The 26,250-nt window shown below is 30.1% G+C and overlaps 2 protein-coding genes across 5 annotated transcripts in view; one reads left to right on the top strand and one right to left on the bottom strand.

Annotated features, from left to right (window-relative positions):
- The first annotated feature begins 11,775 nt into the window (after positions 1–11,775).
- On the top strand, positions 11,776–13,958 carry LOC112740586 (gibberellin 20 oxidase 1-D-like). Its single transcript, XM_025789232.3, has 3 exons — positions 11,776–12,436; positions 12,832–13,153; positions 13,457–13,958. The coding sequence occupies exons 1-3, from the start codon at positions 11,883–11,885 to the stop codon at positions 13,718–13,720; spliced, it is 1,140 nt and encodes a 379-aa protein (XP_025645017.1). The 5' UTR covers positions 11,776–11,882; the 3' UTR covers positions 13,721–13,958.
- A 5,031-nt stretch (positions 13,959–18,989) lies between these two features.
- Positions 18,990–26,250, bottom strand: part of LOC112743961 (uncharacterized) — a 28,632-nt gene continuing 21,371 nt past the window's right edge. For 2 of the 4 annotated variants that reach the window (XM_025793405.3, XM_029292265.2), the window contains exons 12-14: positions 20,809–21,545; positions 20,583–20,643; positions 18,990–19,411 (exon numbers count right to left, since the gene is read on the bottom strand). In XM_025793405.3, the coding sequence (XP_025649190.1) occupies positions 20,622–20,643; positions 20,809–21,545 (759 nt within the window). In that variant the 3' untranslated portion in view covers positions 18,990–19,411; positions 20,583–20,621. Of the gene's footprint in view, positions 19,412–19,824; positions 19,871–20,582; positions 20,644–20,808; positions 21,546–26,250 lie in introns of all 4 variants that reach the window. The other 2 variants (XR_003813729.2, XM_029292264.2) reach the window with 2 other exon arrangements.

The raw sequence follows: 26,250 nt of genomic DNA, 5'->3' as shown, positions 1-26,250 counted from the left end.
CTCTATCTCATGTTTCCATATATGCTGATATAGTGATATGTGATGTAACATTTTTCAAATGTTGGCCTAAACATGAATTGTGTGTGCAAGAATTTTTTATAATTATACATGTAGTATTTATTATGTTGATTTAACAATTGGAATTAGTTTTATGTAAGAGGTTGTATTTGTTAATCCTTTGATGAATATCTACAAAAACCAGCTATTTGTTTGTGATCTACTTAAGTGTTGTCACTAATGTCTCAACGATTACAGAGTGAGACTCGCATGATGTACAGAGAGATAAAATAATTATTTATATTAAAAATATATTGTAGAACATTTATTTGATGATTTATATAGAATTCTATATAATTATTTAACTAAAATGTAATACAAATTAAAATATAGTTTATTATTTTAAGAATTTAAATTTATTTATTTTTTAAAAAAAGTATAGGTTTTTATATTAGAGTTGTACAAAACTATGTATAAAACTATATCTTTATTTGTTGTTTCTATTTTTACAATTGTTTTAGTTGTCATATTTTGTGTTTTCATATAGTTTTTTAAGTTTGCAAATAATTAAATAAAAAAATAAGAATGAGAAATACCAAAATATATAAAATTATTATAAATTAATTTTATAATTATGATATATTTGAATATATTTAGTAAGAAAATGTGTCAAATTTAAACTTGGGTTAGAAAAAATGAATGAGAATAAAAAATATTAAAAATATAATATAGAATTAGAAATTAATTTTATAATCATGATATATTTGAATGTATTTAGTAAAGAAATGTGTCAAATTTAAATTTGTAGGAGTTTTTGCCAATTGGTTTGAGAGATTAAGAAACAAAGAATAATAAAACGGTAAGAGTCTTATGTAGCATGAATAAGTAGATGAAATAATATAATAATAAAAATTATAACATGTATAAATTATAAAATTTCAATATTTATAGCTGAAAATATTATTATTATTAATATTATGAAACTTTTAGTGTATGTTTATTGTATTTAATTAGTATTTTATATTTTAATTATATAATAAAAGATAAGAGTTTTTTATTTTTTAAATTTTTTTTACGAAAGATGGTTGATTAATTTTCAAGTTTTACTAAATAATTAAAATGGTTGAGATAGTATTATTAAAGAAAAAACATGTTTTAAATTTAATATAAAAAAATTAATATTAATTTTTATATAATAAAAATAGATAGATAGATTCGAGCAATCTAGTTTGAGGAACAATAGTTGCTTCCTTCGTTGTCTATGGTTTATAAACGGAAAGCTATAATGATCAATGACCTGCATCTATGTATAACCAAATTGATTATTCAATCATCTTTTATTTAGATAAAGAGAAATTAGAGGGAGCTCTTAAATTATATATAAAGAGAAAAATTGTACTCCATTACGAGAGAAAAAAAAAACGGAATAATTTTATGTAAAATAGGTTTAATTATTATGTTAATCTTTTATAATACTATATTGTTAATTAGATTATTAAATTTTAAAAATTTGAAATTGAATTACTCTTGATTAGGTCTTTATAGTAGTTATCTTCAAGAAAAAGACTAAAAAATTTTAGAATATTCTCTTCTAAAATATTTTAAATTTTATTTTATATAAACACAAAAATAAATATTGGGATAAAATATATTTTTTATTTTTGAAATTTGACAAAAGTTTTAAAAGTATTCTTTAAGTTTTATTTTATTTTATTTTTGTTTTAAAAATTTTCGATTTGCATCAAATATACCCTCAATAGCTAAATTTTCAAAAAATTTAAGACCAATCCAACAATAATGCATGACAACTATGTTTGATTTGTTTGAAGGTTATTCTTATGTAATTGTTATTGAATTGGTCCAAAAGTTTTTAAAAAATTAGCCGCAAAGGGTAATATTTGATGCAAATCAAAAATTTTTGAGACAAAATTAAAACAAAATAAAATTTAGAGGTATTTTTAAAATTTTTACTAAACTTTAAGGACAAAAAATATACTTTACCCATTAAATAAATTATTTCTTCTTTTAACAAAACAGTTAGTAAAATCTATTGAAAATTTTTATCTAGTATAGAAATTATAAATTGACTTAGATTAGTTTTCACTAGTTTATTTAAGCGAGATTCAAGTATCTTAAATAGAACTTAGATTCGCGAGCTAGATTGAAGGATACCCTAAAAAATTTTAAAAAATTTAACAATTATAAATTTTAAATTGTAAAAGCTTAATTAAAAGTTTACTAAATTATTAATTAAACTTTTAAAATAATAATTTGAAATTTATTCATTTACTTTTTTTTCTTTATGTTTGTGTTAATGATTGAAAGGTGTTTTGATTTTTTTTGTTTAATTAATATGTATTTTTAGAGTATAAATTAAAATTATTATTAATAAAAAATTTAAATATTTTATTTTAATAAATACACAATTGTTTAAAAAATTAAACTTTATATAATTTTTATAATAATTTTTTAATTAATAAAAATAATAAAAAATAATAAGACAAGTTGTATGTATTGTTAGTGTTATTTGTCTCTTTTCTATTAGAAAATATATAAAATTAAAATATACTAGTTTAATAATTCTTGACATGCCTCTTCATATGCTAAATATAATTTTGTGTTTTCATATTTTTGTTTCAGTATAGTATCTATAAACAAACACTAAGGCTGTAAAGCATAAAGCGCAATATTTGCATAGACTATCTTTTCATGGATCACATCTTAGCTAATAACAGTACCACTTATGAACTAAACAAAGTCAGAATTTGTGGGTGCAGTGGAGCACAAGCATAAGGTTGAATATAATGGCATACACACTGTAAAGAGGAAAAAAAAAAAACTAATCCCATATACAACCCCAAATGGCCGGAATATGTTTCTTAATGTTTATGGAATTAAAAGAAATAGGCAAAGAAAGGCATGCTTTTATTTTATCCCATTATTATTTTTCGCTTGGATTTTGTCCAGGTACTAGACATGAAAATCTATCTAGCACATGAATTATGTATGTGCAGGTTAGGCTTAAACTCATCATCATTAGTTACTTCAATAAGAATTATTGGATCAGTTCATGAATAATATTCATGGTATATATTACTGTGATGATGTTATAGAGAATGAAACATAATTAAATTTTGAAGAGTGAGAGATTATTCTTTTATGCTCTAATATATAAGAGCAAAATTCTTTCTTTTGCTTTGACAAGTTAATAGAGAAGAAATTTATTTCTTTATTGTTTTTGTACGATTTATTACTTGATTTGAACCTAAGAAATTAATTTTTTTTCTTTTTTTTTTCTTCAGTATATTTGCTGTTGTCTTCCTTTGTAATTTTTTATTTATTTATTTTTTTTTACTAAAAATATGGAGACTTGAACCCGCAACCTCTTAATTGAATATAGAGAGACTATGTCATTTGAGCTATTGCTTCTTGGCCTTTGTAATTTTCTACTTGCTTTTCTTGTTTTCATTAAAATAAAAGTACTTGTATTTTCTTTAGAATGAAATAATATATAATCTATATTAACAAAATAATTAAAAAATATTAAATTATATATTTGGCAACCCTTGCATAGAAATACATGTTATTTGATATTTTTGTGTTCCCACTTGAGTATATTAGTACTCACGGAATTTTTGCTAAATTAAGGTTGTATTAATTAATTGGTTAGTAAGAGGAATATCCATTGGTTAATAAGAGCCTTTCCTTCTCTAACTTTGTTAGTTTAATACCCATTTTCCATAATGTCCATGCATAATTGCATATACCCTGTTGGAATGTGTTTTATTTGGTTACGTGTTATCCTGCTTCTATATTTTTATTTTCTGCTGCTGGATTATTTTGTTTTATTCTAAGTACTTTTTGCACCCTTATAGTTAGCAACCATTAGAATATTAGATGCACATATGGATAATATGAGTTTTTTTTAATAAATAAAATAAATATTTTATTTAAGAATATATATATAAGTTATTTGAAACATTTTTATCGATTTGTGCAGCATGTCTTATTTCATTTATAATATAAACGAAATAAGTATGTGCATATATAAACGAGATATATAGGACACATCAATAAATACACATATCATGTTTGTATATATGTAAATGAGATATATATGTACTTATTTCATTTACAGTGTGAACGAAATATATACATACTTATTTCGTTTACACTGTAAATAAAATATACACTAAGTTAAAACGTTGTCACTGTAAATGAGATATAGTACGACAAATTTCAATTGGCTATAAAAGGATCTACAAATTATTGATATTCTCTACAAATATCTCAATCCTTCTTTTCATCTGTTTCTTCAATAAATTTAGTAAAAATGTCTAGTGGTAGTGATTTTTTTATTGTAACATTGTATCCTAACTATCACATGCGAAACAGTGACATTAGGGTTATATTTGAGTGTGAGAATTCTATTCTATGCGCACTTAGAGAACATATTCTTTATCTGACTTAAAGAGTCTGATATTGACGCACCTCGGTGGTAATGAGAGAAAAGAGGTTAGAAGAGTTAGGTACAAGATGCTAGCACCAATAGAAAATGGTATATTTCAATTTCGTCTGCTCTGACTTTTGGTGATGAACATGTGCGCTTCATGTTTGATGTTCACGGGAGAATCATGGTTGAATAAGTGATTGAGCTCTTTGCGGAGGTTTGTGATGTTGGTTGTGGTGGTTTTGGCCGCTCGAATTTCGCCCAGGATGATCCACCTCTTGCACAACCACCCCTACACTGTGCTAGACCAGCAGTATACAAGGACGTGGACGGTGAGAAGTCCGATGAAGAGTATATTATCGATAGCAATGAAAGTAATTCCTTTGAGGATAATGACGAGGATGAGTTCGTACCAGAGACTCCGATTGGTGGATCAGTTCAATACCTTTTGCCTTCTTCGCAACCAATTCTAGAGTTATCAGCTGTACCCAACCACTATATTACATGGATTTGGATGCAATGCACGAGGTATCTCCATTTTTCAATATGGGTGTGGATGATTACAACATAGATGGTGGTGTGGAGTTTAGGGTTAGTCACAGATTCATAACGCAGGCGAACTAAATGTTTACCGACAACTAAATAAAACAAATGTGCATACCTCATGCAATTGTAACTGATCTAACGCTGTACGCCATCGGTGGATTCTCTGTTCATACTGGTCCCTACTTTGCTGGGACATATCTATCAACCTGTTCACATATGCAACAATCAAATTGTCTCACTCCAAGCAATAAAAATTTTAATTACATAAATAGAATGAATAAAAACCGTAAATGAAAATAGTTACCCCACAGCTACTCAGGTGGACACCACTAAAAAAATCCTATGGTATATCCACAAGACCCGGAGTGGAGTGCATCCAACCATGTCGGTCATATCTTGATGTGTTGCATGACTTAGGGAGTGGTAAATCCATGCAAGCATTGCGGATCCCCAAGACAGACCGCAATACCTAGCGAAGTCATCCAAAAGTGGCAACCATCTGTTATGCACTTGATTGATTGACTTGTCCATTATCAGGTAACTCTCGATCAGCAACAAGATGTAACACCTCGTGTACGAACAGAAGGTGGCTGGATCTGCATCCACTGGCATGTGCTAGACTCGGTCTCGAAGCCATGTCATATTGATACTAAACGACTCCTCCTTCTGGGCACCCTGTTGTTGAGCATGAGGAGGCCTAGCACCTAGGAGCTCCTCTACGTACTCCCATGTCGGACGCTGATACCAAGTCTGGAAGTCATGCAAGCACCCACCCGCTGGCTCTCCGAGTATGTGTAACCCTAGGTGGTACGTAACCTCCTGCAGGGTAATGGTGCACTCACCCTATGGCAGGTGGAAATTGTGGGTCTCTAAATACTATTGCTCCACGAATGCAGCGATTAGGGAGTTGTCAAACACTGAAGTCCCTGAGCTGCACCGTGTCGCCAAACCCAGTCTCCCCCAAGTAAATGACAATATCGTCTGGTGGTGCAAGAGTGTGGCTCACCCGCTTAGGTAGTAGTAGGCGAGGCCTCTGTCAAAAAATGAAACATTTTAATAACAAATCTTTTTCAATAGTAAAATTTTGAATTTCAAACTAAGTTCTCTAGCAAATTCAAAATTAAAATTAAAAATATAAAATTCGACTTAAAGAAATAAGATAACGTAATAAGGCAGTTAATGAATAAATTAAACTAAATTAATTAGTAAATTAGCATTTACTAAAAATACATTCGACACATAACAAATGCTAATAACTTGCCAACTAACTTATTTTATATTACCAAAACATAATCTATTCTACTCATGGATAACAACACCAAATCTATCAAAGTATCCTAACTATAATCACATATGTTTATTTATTTAAAAGATAAAACAACAACACTGACCTGGAAGTCAATTGCTCCTGCGTTGTATCAAGTAGCATACAGGCGGTTGACATCATCGTACCGTGTATTTGTGCGCACCATAACATCCAAGTATCTCAAGAATATCAACAAGACGTGCGACAAAGAGAAAAATGAAGGTTGATGGGTATGGATAGTGACACTACAGGCGCTGTGAAGGAGTTACTTATATAGGCGCGTCTAAACCTTATCTCGTTTACAGTGTAAACAAAATAAGTATGTGCATATCTCATTTACACCGTAACAAAATAAGCCACGTGTCAGATTACATGTACAAAGGTAATACATGTACTTGCTGACGTGTCTTATCTTATTTACGATGTAAATAAGATATACACATACTTAGACTAAACGAAATAAGACATGCTACATAATCGATAAAAATGCTCTAAATAATCAATATCCGTAAATAAAATATTTATTTTATTTATTTAAAAAATTCGAATAATATGTCATATACATATACTATTATTAAGGACAATACTGTGATGTACATGTAAAAACTAGCTAGTGCACGCATCATATATTAAAATTTAATTAATGGTTCAAATTCAATGTATAATGAAATGGTTTAATACATAATTTAAATATGTATCAAAGGCGTTATTACTTCAGCACATTATAGTTACACCTATAAGCTGCACATTGCATATTTGTATTCTTAGTCTTATTTTAGATCTCCTCAATAAAAAGTAAAACTATTATTTTATTCGGGAAATCTTTATTCTATATGATATGCTTATATGAATAGTGCCATGATGATACGTATCTATAAAAAGATAGAAGACACAATATAAACACACGAGGATTGATAGAGATAGAAATTGAACCAAAGCATACATCAATAATTCGAATGATTAAGATGCTCATATCTGTTCGTCGACTTCCCCAATGAATCATCTTGGCTTTTCTGTAAACTCCATTACACCACTTGCTTTTCTTTTTAATTTACAATTGTCATTATCCGAATTCTATTGATCAAATTTGAAAAACTGAGAATAATTTAGATAGACTCCATAGTTAGTTTATTTTTTTACTTAAATAAATATCATAAATTTAAATATTTTTTGTGTATAAAATAATTTATTGACTAAAAATAATTTTTTAAATAAAATTTAGATACGTGACAAATAAGTGAATTTAGCAAATAATTTATATAAAGGAAAAAATAATAATGCTCAAATTATGATATTTTTTGGACAAACTACAAAAATAAAATGATTAGAAGCCAAAATTATTATATTACAACTTTTTAAAATAGCACACATATTTGCAACTTTTTATATCTATGTAAACCACTACAAGATGTAGCAATTTTGAGTTGCATGTAATCCGCTGAAGTGTGTAGCGGATTACATAAGAAAGCGTGCTGACAAAAAACTGCTAGAGGGTGTAGCGGCTTAAATCACTACTACCTATAGCGGTTTATGAAAAAATATGTTGTGCTCGAAACCATTACACCCTGTACCAGATTATGTATACTTGGAACCTCTATATATAACCATGGAAGGCATTTGTGTTGAAGTAGAGTGTCATTTTCAAGATGGATAGTGAGGAGAGTTTTCTAGCTCTAGTGCATTGCTTTGAAAAAATTAAAAAAAGCAAAAGGTACGGTGTTAAGTTTACTGATAGAAAATCATTGGGTGTCTTTATCTGGTCATCAAATACATTGTCAGAGTTAAAAATCAATATATTGCAAAAGTTGGGGGTGTGTGGGACAAAGTGGGTGAAAAAGTTGTTTTACAAAATTTCTATTGCTGTTGTGTCAACTGGTGTGAAGTATGATACATTTGTGATAGGGTCTGATGAAGATATGTAGGTTTTGTTTCATTATCGGCAAAGTTTTCTGGAAGTGAGAATACATGAGCTATATGCCAAGTTAGAAAATGGTATCGACAGTTCTAGGGCATTAGCGCCAAATCCTCATTCGACTATGTTGGGGGTGCTTTGACTTCAATGCATGTGGTTTCACCTGCTTGTCTGTTGGTTGCTCCTCCATTTGTTGCAGTTGGGATGACTAGTTCATCCCGTCTGATTCCTGATTTTGAAGGTGAGGGTGGACCGGATTGAGTTGAAAATGCGATGTGAGAGGATGATTCGAATGAATAGCCCGTTGACATTGTTGGGGACAGTGATAAAGATACTCGGAGTAATCCACCTACACATCATGGTCCATCGAGTTCTGGCACGCAGCAACATCCTCCACATTTCTCAACCTTGAATTTGGAAGCCATCGGCCAACAGCCAGACGTAGATCCTACGTTTGGGGTTGAAGGATTTCCATGAGGGAACTGCTACTACGGAATTTCAAATTGGCCAATCTTTCCAAAATAAGGAGAAAGGTGTGTTGAGTGTAGAATTATAGCATCCATCGTGGAGTTGAGTACAGGGTGATAGAGTCAGATCATCTTAAGTACCATGAGAGATGTAAGGAGTTCGGTAAAGATTGCATGTGGTTGATTCGCATCACACTTCGACAATGAAAGAATACCTGAAAGGTTAGAAGGAACAACGGATCTCACACTTGCTTGGCTACACCGATTCCAAATAATCACTGACAGCTTGATTATCATGTCATTTGTGCGAGGATCTTTCCATTGGTTAGAGCTGATGCTGTGATTATGATAAAGGTGTTGCAGCAAGCTAGTGAAGCAACCTATGAATTTAGGCCTAGTTACAGGAAGGTTTGGATAATGAAACAGAAGGCAGTAGCACAGATCTATGGAGATTGGAAAGAGTCCTATGGCGAGTTGCCCCATTGGATATTTGGTGTGTAGTCCACCATGGAGGGAACCGTTGCACTGTTGAAGACTTCTCCAGATAGAGTTGGTGATTAGGTTGATGAATCTACTGTATATTTTCATCATCTTTTCTATACATTTCCTCCTTGTATTGAGGCATTTTGACATTGCAAATCACTAGTCAGCATCGACGGTACTCACTTATATGGCAAGTATGGAGGTACTTTGCTTTTGGCTATCGTGCAAGATGGAAACTCGAATATCTTGCTCATTGCGTATGAACTTGTGGAAGAGAAAAATGCAGAGTTCTAGTATTTTTTCGTGACCAACCTGCGTCAACATGTGATCCCGCAAGAGGGTATTCTGGTGATCTTTAACAGGCACAATGGAGGCACCGGATAGTGGACAATGCCTATATCTTACGTAGACAATGTCGTTGAGTTGGTACAAACGGTCTTCATCTGCCATTGTTCCACTTGAATATGCACGCTCCAAAAAATCCAAATTCAATCCTAGCCTCCTCCTCTTTCTCTCCCTCAAGAATTTTCTCTCTCTAACCAATTTTTCTTTCCACACCAAATGAAGGATCCGCGACTGGCTATTATGATTGTATAGCCATCCTTCACGTAAACTGCGACACCCTACAGCAGTTTACAACAGTCCACATATTTTTTTATAAACCCCTATAAGCAGTAACGATTTATGCATGACACAATCGCTATACCTTCTAACAATTTTTGGTCAGTACGCTTTCCTACGTAATCCACTTTACAGTTCAACGGATTGTTGGGAATAATACACCATTCCCCCTTGAGAAAATACCTTTCACAAAGAAATAAAATAGACACAATCACAACACAATAATTTAACGTGGAAAACCCCAATTACTGGAGAAAAAAAACCACGGCCGTTGTCAAATGACAACCAGAGAATATCACTATGTGAAAATTGTTACAACACATAGACTTCTTTCTCTCTAACACCGGCACCCCAGTACACCCACACTCTCAAAGCAAATATTTAACTACACCTCACAATACTCTCTAATCAAAGAGTATAGAGGAAAAGAAAAGTCAGATACAAGCTTTAAGTGTTTTCGACTGGTGCAAAAAACATGGAGAACTTAGCCTCATATTTATAGCCTAGGCCACCCACTCCATTTGCTATCCTAAGTAATCTGGGACTAATTCAACTAAATCCTAACAATCTCCACCTTGATTGAAATAGTCACACATCTCCAGCTTCCATAGTTAACACTGACAATTCTTTGCTGCCATTGTCTATACCGACAATCATAGTTCAGAGAACTATCATACTCCACCATGAAAGTATACTCACTTGGAATTAGACCACTCCAAGCATTTCGCCTTGGTACAGATCGAAATCTTGCTGAAAATTCATGGTGCAACTTCCAAATTGGCTTTTCTTGGAAGTTCTTCAGCCATCGACATAACTCCGCCACACACCTTGCATCTCAACGCCAACCAATGCCCGTGTGCAATTGTGGACCCGATTGCCACAACTTATCCTTATCCATGGCAGTGCAGCAATACCATGAGGATACTTCTTATCTTCAACACCTTGTGCAAACCTAATTGTATCAACACATCCTTGACTTGTATTTGCCACAAGCCAAAATTGATTCTTCCATCAAATTTCTCTATTTCAAGCTTCACAGCACTTGAATATCCTGACATTGTTGCAACTGTATACTGGAATAGTATAACTCAAATGTAGATCGTGCACTAGGAAGGGTCCCCAGGAAAGAGAGGTGGGTCACAATGGACACACTTAAATACCAAGTCTTTCCTTAGCCAGAACCTTTCCAAACTGCACTCTCACAGTGTCACACTGCCTTCTAGCAACAACAACAGCAACCAAAGATCAACCTCAAGCCACAGGACAAAATTCTTTTCTGATGTGGAAGGTCAGACTAGGCTGCAACCACAAAGCATACTAAGAATAAATCCCACCGAACCGAAGCTCTAATACCATATGTTGGGAATAATACACCATTCTCCCTTGAGAAAATACCTTTCACAGAGAAATAAAATAGACACAATCACAACACAAGAATTTAACGTGGAAAACCCCAATTACCGGAGAAAAAAAACCACAGCCGTTGTCAAATGACAACCAGAGAATATCACTATGTGAAAATTGTTACAACACATAGACTTCTTTTTCTCTAACAACGGCACCTCAGTACACCCACACTCTTAAAGCAAATATTTAACTACACTTCACAACACTCTCTAATCAAAGAGTATAGAGGAAAAGAAAAGTCAGATACAAGCTTTAAGTGTTTTCGACTGGTACAAAAAACATGAAAAACTTAGCCTCATATTTATAGCCTAGGCCACCCACTCCATTTGCTATCCTAAGCAATGTGGGACTAATTCAACCAAATCCTAACACGGATTACATGCAACTCAAAATCGCTATACCTTATAGTGGTTTATACAAATAAAAAAAAAGTTATAAACAAGTATGCAATTTTAGAAAATTATATTTTGGTAATTTTAGTTTTCAATTATTTTATTTAAGTAATATGGTCTATTTTTTTTTCTTTCAATAACAGAAACCAAACTACTATAAGTAGAAACACAAATTCACTCCCTCAACTACCAAACCAAAACTACTCTTCTAAAGTTTCAAAATTTGCAACTTTTAATCGCTTGTAACAAAAAAAAGGTTCTAGAAATCGAAAACACTTTGTTTAATTCTTCATTTCTAAGAATGCAAATTCATCCTCTTTCCGCAGTTCTTTTTTCACCTCAAAATCAAATAGAGAATGAAAAAAAAGTGCAAAATTTGATTTTTGATGCATCTTTCATGCAATTCCAATCCAACATTCCAACTCAATTCATTTGGCCTGAACATGAGAAGCCATGTCTAACAAGGCCACCAGAATTCCAAGTTCCAACCATTGATCTGAAGGGATTTCTCTCCGGCGACATGGAAGCTGTGTCGGACGCTTGTTTGCAAGTGAATGAGGCATGCAAGAAGCATGGATTCTTTCTTGTGGCCAACCATGGAGTCAATGCGAAGCTAATAGCTCGAGCACATGAGCTCATGGACGATTTCTTCGGCTTGAAGCTACCTCAGAAGCAAAGAGCTCAGAGAAAAATTGGAGAATATTGTGGTTATGCTAGTAGCTTCACTCAAAGGTTCCCTTCCAAGCTTCCTTGGAAGGAAACACTTTCTTTCCGTTACTCTGCCTCTGATCCATCCAAGAAAACTGTTGAGGAATATTTCCTTAGTGTTATGGGAGATGATTTTAGACAATTTGGGTAAGCGAATTTCTTTTTTAATCATAACTAAGAATTCTTTGAATCAAAGCTCAAAAGTTTGCTCTTTAATTTATTTTTATGTTTAATATTATCCTAAGTTTTCAAAACTCGTGAGATTATTGAACTGAAGAAGTTATAGGTTCAAAGGTATAGAGGTTCACTTAATCTGTTGAACGAGATATAAAAATATATTTTTATAAATTAATCTTTTAAACAACATTTTCTGTAAAAAAAAGGGGAAGAGATTGATTCAACTAGTTTACTAGTTTTGACAGATTTACTAACAATTGGTTTTTAAACTGAATCGGCTAGTAACCTGTTCTTGATTATCAAAAAACATGCTTTTCTTTTGTTGTAATAAATGACTACTCATTTGTGTTTCATACCTTTTTAAGGGTTGTGTACCAAGATTATTGTGAAGCCATGAACAATCTTTCTTTATGGATCATGGAGATTCTTGGAATGAGTTTAGGTGTTGGAAGCAAGTACTTCAGAGATTTCTTTGAAGGGAATGACTCTGTGATGAGATTAAATTACTATCCACCATGCCAAAGACCTGATTTAGCTCTTGGAACTGGCCCCCATTGTGACCCTACCTCACTAACTATTCTCCACCAAGATCAAGTTGAAGGCCTACAAGTGTTTGTGGATGAAAAATGGTACTCAGTTAACCCTAAACAAGACACCTTTGTTGTTAACATTGGTGACACATTTATGGTATGTATCATAGTTTATAACTTTTTAGTTGCCAATTGATGCATGTATTAGTAAGGTCTCTAGATATATATAGTCTCGAATCTGGGTCCCGAAAATCAAGTAACACTTATGTTAAAACAGACATATTTTAGTGAAACATCTGATAATAAGATTTTAAATGGTAAAAGAGAAAAATAAATAAATATATTGTATATTCAATAGGTCCATAAGTTTTAAAGTTAGAAATTATTCACATAGAACATTAGTAAAATTGCTTGATAAACTTGACATAATATTTGTGGTTTTCTCAATCTTTGGTTTCAGGCTCTAACAAATGGACTTTACAAGAGTTGCATGCACCGAGCAGTTGTAAACAGAAAAGTTGTGAGGAAATCACTTGCTTTCTTTCTATGTCCAAGAATGGACAAAGTGGTAACTTCACCAAAAGATCTTGTTAACAAGGAAAATCCAAAGCTGTATCCAGATTTTACATGGGCAAGTCTTCTTGAATTTACACAGAGACATTATAGGGCTGACACAAAAACCCTTGATGCTTTCTCAATGTGGCTACAAGAAACAAAGAAGTAGTAACTAAGGTATCCCCCAAAAGATAGCAGAAACACCAAAATATAGAGGCCAAATGTTACTTCAGCTATTTTTAGTGTAGTGACGTATAGTTTTATTATGCTTTTGTGCATGCTTTGAATTCATATTGTCACTACTTAAGTCATTGTTAATAGTCCTCACCGTTCTTTTTGTCTTTTGTTATGCATGTATGTAAGTATGATTTTATTATAAAATTAAATTACATTTGGCTCTTGAGAAATATAGTATTCCTCACTTGGGGATTTGAAACGTTAATTTTATTGAGTTTGAAAAGGCATCAAATAAGAGGTGAATTGAAGACAGTGTGTGTGAGAGCGAGAGGGGATGAAAATGAGATATAACTAAACTATAATTCAGTAAACTAGTAAAGGTTATCTATTATCTTCTGTATATAGTGGAAATTGAAAAGAATTTAGTGTACATTTTTTTTAAAAAATATTCTTCATGAGATATATATAAATATTTTCCCTGTTTCTAAAACTTGAACACAAAACCTCTTAGTGCCTGTTAGAGGTGTTTATGAGCCAGGTCGGGCCAGGTTTAAGTAGACCTGGACTACCCTAAAAGGCCATCGGATCTATTCTGATCCAACTCCAAAAGTGACCCGAAATAAATTAGGTTAAACCGAGTTGATCCGATATAAAATTAGTATATACAAATTTTAAAGTTTATATATTAAAGTAATAAAATTTTACTTTTAAAAATTAAATTTAACAAATGTTATATCATATTTATTTCAAAATAAGTTATTTTGAAACAGATAATATCGCATAATATAAAAAATATTAATTAAAATATAAAAATATAATATGATATTATTAATTTCACTCTAAAATATATATTTTTATTGTAAAAAATTTCGGACCGGACCAAGTGACCCAAAGCATAACCTGACCCGGACTCGAAAATAACAATGGATAAAAATGACAAATCTGAACTTGGCAAAATATACCGTGGTTCCGGGTCGGGGTGGATCTTGAACACGCCTAGTTCCTATAATATACCGAAAAGTCTGTACAATAGTTTCTCCAGGTACATGTAGTTCAACTATGATTTGTTTGGTTAATAATATAGTTCAATTGCCACCATTAATCAAGATGATAAAGTGAGGAGAAAGGAAGGATATGGGAAAGAAGAAAATTTATTGAGATTAATGTTTAATGACCAACATTATACATGACTGCAACCTATTTGTAATTGGAGGCCACTCAGATAAACACGCCTAAAACGTCTTTTTTTAAAGATGTCTTTATGTTGTGTTTTAATTGGTTTTGGTATAATTTATTCGGTGTTTCTCATCACATATTATTAAATTCCTCAAAAGATTTTCTTTCCAAAAACAATAAAAAACATTTAATTTGGACTAAAACAAAAAAGATAATAGATTAACTATTAGATTTTTTTTTAAAAGATTATTTACATAAAAAAATATATCACATTCATCAAAATATATATATATATATATATATATATATATATAAAACAAGCTCAAGCGTTTAAAAATTTTTATAAATAAAAAAAATAATTAATTTATATTCGTACAATATATAAAATAATTACTATATTATTATTATATTATAGATTAAGATTTACTAATTTAATTTTTTTATTTTTAATATAAGTATTAGAAATAAATAAAATTTTTATAATTAAATGTAGTGTAACAAAATATATATAATATTAATTAGTTCTTAAAAATTTTAAAAAAATAGTTTCTCATTTTAGTAAAATAACTATTTATTAAAGTAGACAAATTAATTATTTTCTTCTCATATACGGTTTTTTAAGACATAAAAGCAATTAATTAGGACATTGGTTAAGATAATTAAAGTCACTATTTCATTAAATTTTTAATTTAAAGAAAAATCCTAGTTAATTTTGGTATAGAAATTTCGAATTTAAAAACATTAATAAAAATTATGTTGAATTTTGATTTATTTGATTTTCATTTAAATTAATCACTACATAAGTTAAAGTTCTGTTTTGAAGTTATATTCGAGCTTTAATCTGATTTTTAAAGTTTCAATTTACTTAGTTTGATTTTTTAACTTAGGTATCCGTGACTCATATTAGGGTTTTAAGTGTTTAGTTGAAAATAAAAAATAAGGTAAAAAAATTTCAATTGTCACATCAAATAGTCGCTAGAATGTATAATGTAGCAGTCGTTAGTCCATTTCAGCATGTCGTTAACGATTTTGTGAGACAGTGACAAAAATAAGATTAGGAACCAATGTGAGTCATAACTATTAAGTTGGGAGACATAATTGTTAGAACTGATTAGGAACCAATTGGGAGACATAATTTGTTGTTGCTTGATTAGGAACCAATTGTGAGTCATAACTATTAAATTGAGTAAATCGAAATTTTTGAAATTAGATTGAAATATAATTGTTAGAACTGAACCAGTGATCGAACCGATCAAGCTACTGGTTTACTGGTTTATTGGTTCAACTGATAAATCACTGGTTGAACCGATAAAACTGGTCTCACGTAAATATAAAATATAAAATAGTTAAAAACTTAAAATTAAAATTTGAAATGCATATCTTCACTAACATTTTATGAAGAATCAAGTCTCAACTTCTAAAAATAACTAATATAAAAAAAACCATAAAATTTTAATACTACAATAGTATCTTATTTTGACACAATAAAAAAATAATTAATTCACAAAGCCTATCATCTAACTATAATATCAGTAGATTTTAACACTAACATCAAAACAAATAACCTTAATCACAATACTAGCAATAAAATAGATCAAGTAAATTAATAAATTTTTAGTGAAATTTATATTTATATTAATAATGGTATATAATTAAAATATAATTAATTTTAAAAATAGAAAAAACAAAAATTAAATTAAATTAGATATTTATGTATACTATATAATTTGTATTTGTCAAATATAGTACTTAGAAGTGCAATGGCTAAGTGGCAAGTAGAGGTTACTTTTGTTCCAAGGTTCTTGGTGTTCGAGACCTTGTGGAGACATTTTAAAATTTTTTTCAAGCAGACCAGTTTGCTGTAATTTGAGAATATGATCTGATCTGTAAGATGATCGGATTGGATCGAATCGGATCCACACTCTAATCAGATAGAAGTAAATATGTTTAAAAAAGTAAACAAAAAAATTTATTGACTTTTTTTTATAAAAATAAATTTTTTTTATATTTTTTATTTTATGGATATATTTGATATCTGATCCAAACATAAAAAGTGCAAATATCGAATTTGATCTAATGAGTTTAGTGCGGATTGGATCGAAATTTCAGCCATATCCCATCTGTAAACACCCCTAGCAATAATAACTAAAAAATTATAATGATTATATTTTTAACTAAGAGGAAGTGCAAAAAAAAGTACCAAATACAAGAACATTTAATCAAATATTAAAAAAAAATTTACTTTAAAACATACAGTTGGACTTTTTTTGCTCATATATATAATAATAATAATAATAATAATAATAATAATAATAATAATAATAATAATAATAATAATAATAATAATAATAATAATAATATGATAATTGCTTTGTATATCACACAAATATAAACGTTTTTTTTCGATGATCTTAAGAAAGGTTTTGTAAGTCTCTAACTTTGTTGTCGATTTTTGTAGTGTTAGCTCTCATATTATCAATTTGATTCATATATAATTCGGATGATAAATTATTTGGTGACGTGCTTTCTTTTTTACTGTGATATACTTGTTTTATTATTATTATTATTATTATTATTATTATTATTATTATTATTATTATTATTATTATTATTATTATTATTATTATTATTATTATTATTATTATTATGTACATTAAAAAATAACAGGCCAAATTATTGCCATAACATAATAGAAGTATGGAAGTTTATCATTCTTCTCTAATGAAGGAAACAAAATTCTTTTCAATAATTTATTTAACGTTTAGTAGAATAAAAATAAATTTTATTAGAATAAATTTTAGTATGAGTTTAATATTTTTATTCATCATAAAATATTTATAGAATTACTCGTAGATAAATTTTGGAAAAAAGAAAAAAAAACCATGATTTTTAATTTTATTTTTAAATAAACTTTATTTTTAATTTTAAAATAAATTTTATTTTTATTTTTTAATAATATTAATTTTTTACCGTATATAATTATTCAATTATTTTTTAATCATATATAAATAAATTACTCTTAATAAGACTTTTTTGTGTTATTCAATTATCTTTTTTTAAAAATAATTAATTATTAAAATAATTAAATTTTCACAACAAAAATAATAAAAAATTATGAATGAAAAAAATTAACCATCCTGATACTTTTTTGTATTTTTATTCATATTTTAATTATAAACATAAATATAATTTAATTATATTATTTATGAAATGTGACTATAGATGTAGATAAAATTTAGTTATATTACTTATATATAGTTTCATTGTATTGTATTGCTTATAAAGTTAGATTATAATTATGACAACAGAATTGTTCTTGTATTTTTATATGTGTGACTAATTGGTGGTGTTAAAACATTACTCTTAATTATAAATAAGGTTTATAATTTAAAAAAACAAAGATTCAATTAAAAAGATACGAAAAAAATGATGTTAAAATATTCTAACTCTTTAAAATAAAAATATTCGAAATTTAATTAAAAATTATTTAAAATTTAAACTCAATAAAAATTTATATTCAATGTATTTTGTATTAAATATATTTAATAACCTATTATATCATATTATATCGTATTGGTTGAAATTAGTTTTTATAATGTTAATTTTTTAATAACACTTTATTAGAAAAAACCATCTTTTCAGAATTTTTTAAAAACTAATTAATATTATATATATTTTATTACAATATATCTTGTTATAAAAAAATTATTTATTTTTAATGCTTATATTAAAAATAAAAACAAAATTTAAATTAGTAAATTTTAATCTATAATATAATAATAATATAGTAATTATTTTATATATTATACGAATAAAAATTAATTATTTTTTATTTATAAAATTTTTTAAGAGCGCATATATATATATATATATATATATATTTTGATGAATGTGATATATTTTTTTATGTAAATAATCTTTTAAAAAAAATCTAATAGTTAATCTATTACCTTTTTTTATTTAGTCCAAATTAAATGTTTTTTATTGTTTTTGGAAAGAAAATCTTTTGAGGAATTTAATAATATGTGATGAGGAACACCGAATAAATTATACCAAAACCAATTAAAATACAACATAAAGACATCTTTAAAAAAAGACGTTTTAGGCGTGTTTATTTGAGTGACCTCCTTTGTAATTTGGCAAAGTATGGAGTGAGGGCATCTAAGCAATATAATATCTCAATGTCATCAATGAGATTCTCTTTGGGAACCTCATCAAATACTTTGCCTACAAACATAGCCATGCATGCATTGTAGACAACCCCACATGAAGGTTAAACTACTTGAGACTTCCACTTACAATCTCTTAACAAAATATTATACAATATTATATCTCACACATGGATTAAATACCATAAAGTAACACATTACAAGTGACATTTCTATCTCAACAATGTAGAAATGCCTAATTATTATCAAGGAGGGTACAGATATAGCCACAACTGATATTCAAGCACAGCTAGCACATTGTGATACCTCCCAATAACTGCTACAGGATGATGATCTGTCTGAAAACAAAGACAAGGTCAAGAATGGTATTTCTCATGCCATGGAAAACTCTACAATTAGTTAATTTCTTGTATGCTTCAATCTCAGCTAAAAGTGAAATATAAAATAAGATTTTGTTGTTTTTACTCTTTTTTTTTTTTTCATGAACATCCTGAAAACAGAAAATACTAAAGATAAAAATACAAACCAAACTGGCTTTTATTATTTAACTTCTTGTAGGGTTTACATAATTTTTCTTTTTCTTTTTGTTTTATTTATTTTAATCTACAATACTTGGCTTGAATTTGAGATCTTGCTTATAAGAAAACAAGTATCAATTCACTCAAACCAATCAAGCACCGATAGGAAAGTCAATATGTTACAGCAACATATAATTCATGAAGGATGCAAAGCCAATCACAGAAGATCTTACCCTTATACTAATCTTCACAATTGCAAAACCAGCATTGGAGAAGTCCCTTAAAATCATGCAGTTAAAGTAACAAACAGAGAATTGAGTAGAGACCTAGATATTACTATAGGTTATTTTTTGTTCATTACACTTACTAGGTTATACATACAAGAAGGATGGGTTTAGAATTAATTACAGCATAACCGCTTACATTTAATGAACTACAACTACAAATGCTTCCTACAGAACAATAATATCCACTATTTCTAACATGCAATATACCTAAAATCTATAGAAAACAAAATGGCTAAATAGATTCACACCTAGTTCAAAATTTGAGTTGAAACAAATGATTACTGATGATATATTATTATATATGATCTTGGATAAACGAGCTAGACATGGCCTTGGCTGAATCACAAGTCCCAGTATTTTATGCATGAGTAGCCATTTACAGACATATAATTAAGCACTTGTGTTATTGCTGCAAATGTTATCAATTTTTGATGTACAAATAATGTGATTGGTTTAAATTTCATATGCTCAACAAACCAAAAATATATTAGCTTGTTACTATTTTTCCAACAATTTATTGGATCTTGTATATTTGAATTTATGGTTTGAATATAAATATGGTTTATGTTAAGATACTGTAAAGTTATCTGATCCTAGTGAAACAATACTTACAGATTGCAACCCATATGGAGAAATATTTAACACTAAACAGAAAAAGGACAAACACACGCAAAAAGAGTCGGAGACTAGTGCGATATGCTCACCTGAAATTCTCTACATCTGATGATTATGTGTCTAACAACTCATTTAACCCAGGCTATTAACCTAATATGCAAAACAAAGACAAAAGAAAAGAAGGGCAATCAGATATAAGTCACATGAGTAACTTCTCACAAAATAAGGATATGAATTTTTTAACATCTTTTCATTTCTATATGTCTAGTGATCCAAATAACGAGAAACTATATGAATCTTTTGAATCATACATACCTTTTGACCCAAGAAAAGAGCTGATAGTTCTCACCGAAGTCTTGAGCTGTGGAAAAGATCTTCGGATTACAACAACAAGACACATCTAATTCTTTAAGCTTAGGGCATTCTTTATTGTGTGGCCCAGGGTAAAAGTGCCTGAGCTCAGGTAGTTCCAATAATATGACCGATTTCAAATTGAGAAATTCGAACAACTCATTTTCCGCTTCTGTGGCTGCCTCATCCTTGGCAGCAATTTCTACTAGCCCTGCACAGTGTATTACATGAAGCATTTCAAGTTTCACAAGACCTTTGGCTATTTTTGCTGGAAACAAACTGATAAGGCTTTTACATTCCCTAACTTCCACTTTCTCCAAATCAGGAAATGTGAAAATTCCTTGATGATCTGTGATTCTCAAAATATGCTGCAGATTTGGTAGATTTTCTAAAGTCAATTTCTTGATCCGTGGAAAGCTTTGGGATGCAGATGGTACCACATTATTCATTAAACCTTCCACATCGAAAATTTCCTTGACAGAATCACAGTGCCGTACTTGCAACTCTTCCAAGTTATTTAGGAAAGGAAATAACTTAAAGTGTATCACAGTTGATAAAAATTCACACCCCTCCACCACCAAAGTTTTCAAATTGCTGAAGTATGACTCGAATGGCGCTAGAGCTACCCCACAAAATATATCTTCAAGTTCAGGGTGATCAATGAGTTTCAAAAACTGTACTTCACATGCAAACTTCGTAACCTAGATGCAAACAAGAGTAAATATGAGTATTGACCTTAGTATGATAGAAACTATCATTCAAGACCCTAACAATTAAAAGTGTGATTTTGTGTGAATGCTTGAGGAAAATCTCCTCAGCCTATGGTCTTTAGATATATATACGAAATGGCAAATACTCTGCATAATTCACTCTCTAATAAAAGGAAACAATCTTCCTAATTGATATCTCCATATCAAATATATGAGGGAATCTCATCAAATCTTACAATAATCTCAACACATAAAACACACTGTTGTTGGAAGTTTATTGTAATTTAAACTTCTATTGTGGCCTAATTGTAATTATTTATAAATTATTAATGGCTTAATCTCATCCGTTAATGCTAATGTTTGATGGACGCATTAGATTTAAAGATTATAACACATATAAAAATGGTCCTCTCTCTGCCTCAATACACACGACGTTTTACAGTTTCCACTCACTGAAAAGAGCGTGAAACTGCCCTCTGATGAACATCTGAAGGAAAGGAAGGAGAGAGAAACCAGTGTTGGAGATCAACTCTACTGTAACCAAAACTCAACAAAATCAGTCTTAAAGTTCAACTCTACCGTAATTAGGAATTGTTATGGCAACCAATCCAGGTATGAAAATCATAACTTTTAATATCCTAATTAATGCTTCCGCTAAAATAAGTTTACATGTGGTATCAGAGCATGTGTTTTGAAAGTATGTGATTTTCTCTGATCTAATTATGATATCCATGGTGTTTCATATTTCTGATTAATTATTTATAATTGGATTTTAATTAAGTGGGTTTCAAATTTCATGCCATCAAAACTGCATATTTGTAGTTGTATATGTTCTATATGTTTTCTTCGAAATATTTTAATTTGATCATAAATTATACTCATGTATGAATTTAATCTTGAGTTTAAGTTTAGTATTGATGACAGTTATGAAATTATTTTGAGTACGTAATGTACTCTAATTTTATGAAAAGTTTATAAATATTTTATTTATAGTATTAAATTTATTTAGATTATTTACTGCTTGTGTACACCAAAGTGACCAAGTTATAACGTAAAATGCCAGTATATTTGATAATGTGTTAATTAATTTTAGAATTAGATTTACCCAAAGAAAATCTCTTCTATTATTAATAGACTTGAACGAGAAAAAATTATTATTCTTGGGTCAGATATATGTATTATCCAAAGATGGTATATGTATTTGGCAGAGAATTTTAATCTTCAAGTATGATAAATATGGCATTTATTTGTATGTTAATATGTTAGTATATTATAGAATTTTACCCAAAGGTGAACTGTAATATGCTTGTTATGTTCTGTAATCTGAATAGATGATAAAATTAAAATTAATATGAGCATTGTATGATTAAATGACAGGTATTTCAATTCATTCGCAAGCTTCATCTGTTACCATGTTTAATGGCTTAAACTTTTCTGAATGGAGTGAACAAGTGAAGTTCCATTTAGGTCTTTTGGATCTTGACTTGTCACTTTTAGAAGAGAAACCCATTGTCACTGATGACAATGATGAGGATGAAAAGTATGCACTTAAGACATGGGAACGTTCTAATAGATTAAGCCTTATGTTTATGCGAATGACTACTGCAAGCAATATTAAGACTACCCTTCCACAAACAGAAAGTGCTAAAGAATATCTTGCGTTTGTGGAAGACCGCTTCCGTTTCTGCTGATAAGTCACTTGCTAGTACATTAATGTCACAGCTCACGGCCATGAAGTTTGATGGGTCTAAGAGCATGCAAGAGTATACTATTGAGATGATTAATATTGCTGCAAAATTAAAGTTACTGGGTATGACAGTTGATGACTCCTTTATGATGCAATTCATTCTGAACTCATTACCTTCTGAGTATGGAGCTTTTCAAATTAATTATAATGTCATGAAGGAAAAATGGGACGTTAATGAATTAATTTGAAAGCTCATACAGGAAGAAAATAGACTTAAGAATTGTGGTGGTCATTCTGTCAACTTGATTCAAGGAGCTGGCAAATCAGAAAAGAAATTAAAGACAAAGCCCAAGAATTTTAAGAAGAAAGGACATGCCAATACAAAACAGTGTCATTTCTGTAAGAAGGAAGGACATTTCCAAAAGAATTGTCCTAAACGTAAGGCATGGTTCGAAAAGAAAGGTATATTTTAAACATATGTATGTACTTATGAATCAAATTTAATTGATATTCCTCATAATTCTTGGTGGCTTGATTCTGGTGCTACAACTCATGTATCTAATGTAATGCAGGGATTCCTTACGATCCAAACCACAAGCCAAAGTAAGATGTTCCTCTACATGGGAAACCGTGTGAAAGCGCCAATTGAAGGAATAGGAACTTATCGTTTGGTGTTGGATACAAGCTTTCATTTAGATTTACCTAAGACTCTTTATGTACCTTCAATGTCTAGAAATTTAATTTTTGTTTCAAAGTTGGACAATTGTGGTTTTTCTTTTAATGGTGGACATGGTTGTTTTAATTTATTTAAAAATTCTAATATTGTTGGTTATGGTGTTTTAATTGATGGCTTGTATAGATTAAAACTTCTTGATCAATTTTCTGAATCCTTGCTTATTGAGTACCAGAATGATGTAGCTAGGCCAAATACGTCTAGAGAAAGTTCTGCATTCTTGTGGCATAAACGCTTGGGTCACATATCCAAGGAAAGAATAGAAAGATTAGTAAAGAATGAGATTTTACAAAATCTAAATTTTACTGATCTTGGTTTATGTGTGGATTGTATTAAGGGAAAACAAACCAAACAAAATAAGAAAGGTGTCACAAGAAGTAGTCAGCTTCTTGAAATTATACACACTGATGTATGCGGACCTTTTGATGCTCCATCTATTAGTGGAGAAAAATATTTTATCACTTTTATTGATGACTTTTCACGTTATGGATATGTCTATTTGCTTAAAGAAAAGTCTCAAGCAGTTGATGCTATTGAGATTTATATTAAAGAAGTTGAAAGGCAATTAGACAAAAAGATAAAAGTTGTTAGGTCAGATAGAGGTGGTGAATATTATGGAAAACATAATGAAACAAGACAATGTCCAGGTCCATTTGCAAAACTTCTAGAAAGACATGGCATATGTGCACAATATACAATGCTATACACACCACAACAAAATGGTGTAGCAGAAAGGCGTAATCGAACGTTAATGGATATGGTTAGAAGTATGATGAGCAATTCTTCTTTACCCAAATTCTTGTGGATGTATGCATTAAAGACTGCCATGTATTTGCTAAATAGAATTCCTAGTAAAGCTGTTCCAAAAACTCCTTTTGAGTTATGGACTAATAGGAAACCCAGTTTACGGCATTTACATGTTTGGGTTGCTCAGCAGAAGCAAGAATATTTAATCCACAAGAAAAGAAATTAGATTCTCGAACAGTGAGTGGCTATTTTATTGGCTATCCAGAGAAGTCTAAAGGGTATATTTTTTATTGTCCAAACCATAGTCTAAGAATTATAGAAACTGGTAATGCAAAATTCTTTGAAAATGGTGAAGTTAGTGGGAGTGAAAATCATCAAAATGTAGAAATAAAGGAAATTAAAGTTAATGTTCCTATACATGTTAATGTTCCTTTATCCACACCTACTCAAGGATTTGTTCCAACTATTGTTGAACACATTAATAGTGATGAACAAGATTTGCATGATAATGCTCCCAATGAAGAAACTAACTCACAAATATCAAAAAGAAATAAGTCTCAAGAAATACCATTGAGGAGATCTCAAAGGGAAAGAAAGTCAGCTATTCCAAGCTATTATGAGACTTATTTACAAGAAGAAGATATTGGAATATCTAAAGATCCAGTTTCATTTACACAAGCCATAAATAGTGATGATTCAAAAAAATGGATTGATGCCATGAAAGAAGAGTTAAAATCCATGGAAGATAACAAAGTTTGGGATATTGTTGCATTGCCAGAAGGCGCTAAATGTATTGGTTGTAAATGGGTCTTCAAAGTTAAGCGAGACTCAAAGGGCAATGTTGAACAATATAAAGCTAGACTTGTTGCTAAAGGATTTACTCAAAAGAATAGTGTTGATTATAAAGAAACATTTTCACCTGTTTCTAAGAAAGATTCATTGCGTATCATTATGGCACTTGTGGCTCATTATAACTTAGAGTTACATCAAATGGATGTAAAAACTGCCTTTTTGAATGGTAATCTTGATGAAGAAGTTTATATGGATCAACCTGAAGGTTTTCTAACTGAAGGAAAAGGTCGTATGGTGTGTAAACTTAAGAAATCAATATATGGACTAAAACAAGCCTCACGACAATGGTATATTAAGTTTAATAATACCATTCTTTCTTTCGGTTTTGAAGAAAATGTTGTTGATGTATGCATATACCGAAAGGTCAGTGGGAGTAAGTTTATTTTTCTAGTCTTATATGTTGATGATATTTTGCTTGCAACAAATAATTTGGGAATGCTGCGTGAGACTAAAGAATATCTTTCTAGAAACTTTGAAATGAAAGATATGGGAGAGGCATCCTATGTGATAGGAATTGAAATTTTTCACAAGGATTGTTAGGATTGTCTCAGAAGGCCTATATAAATAAAGTTCTAGAGAGGTTCAACATGGAAAAGTGTTCCGCAGGAATTGCACCAATTCAAAAAGGGGACAAATTTAGTCTTATGCAATGCCCAAAAAATGACATAGAACGGAAG

The sequence above is a fragment of the Arachis hypogaea genome, chromosome 14, assembly GCF_003086295.3.
Source record: "Arachis hypogaea cultivar Tifrunner chromosome 14, arahy.Tifrunner.gnm2.J5K5, whole genome shotgun sequence".
NCBI lineage: Eukaryota > Viridiplantae > Streptophyta > Magnoliopsida > Fabales > Fabaceae > Arachis > Arachis hypogaea.
This window is presented reverse-complemented; position numbering and strand designations above follow the sequence as displayed.

What these genes read in the sequence shown, in the direction of transcription:
- LOC112740586 (XM_025789232.3), top strand. Translation starts at nt 11,883, where the DNA reads ATGCAAATTCATCCTCTTTCCGCAGTTCTTTTTTCACCTCAAAATCAA. An exon ending in GATGATTTTAGACAATTTGG is followed by an intron (nt 12,437 to 12,831) that starts GTAAGCGAATTT and finishes TACCTTTTTAAG; the next exon opens with GGTTGTGTACCAAGATTATT. An exon ending in ACATTGGTGACACATTTATG is followed by an intron (nt 13,154 to 13,456) that starts GTATGTATCATA and finishes CTTTGGTTTCAG; the next exon opens with GCTCTAACAAATGGACTTTA.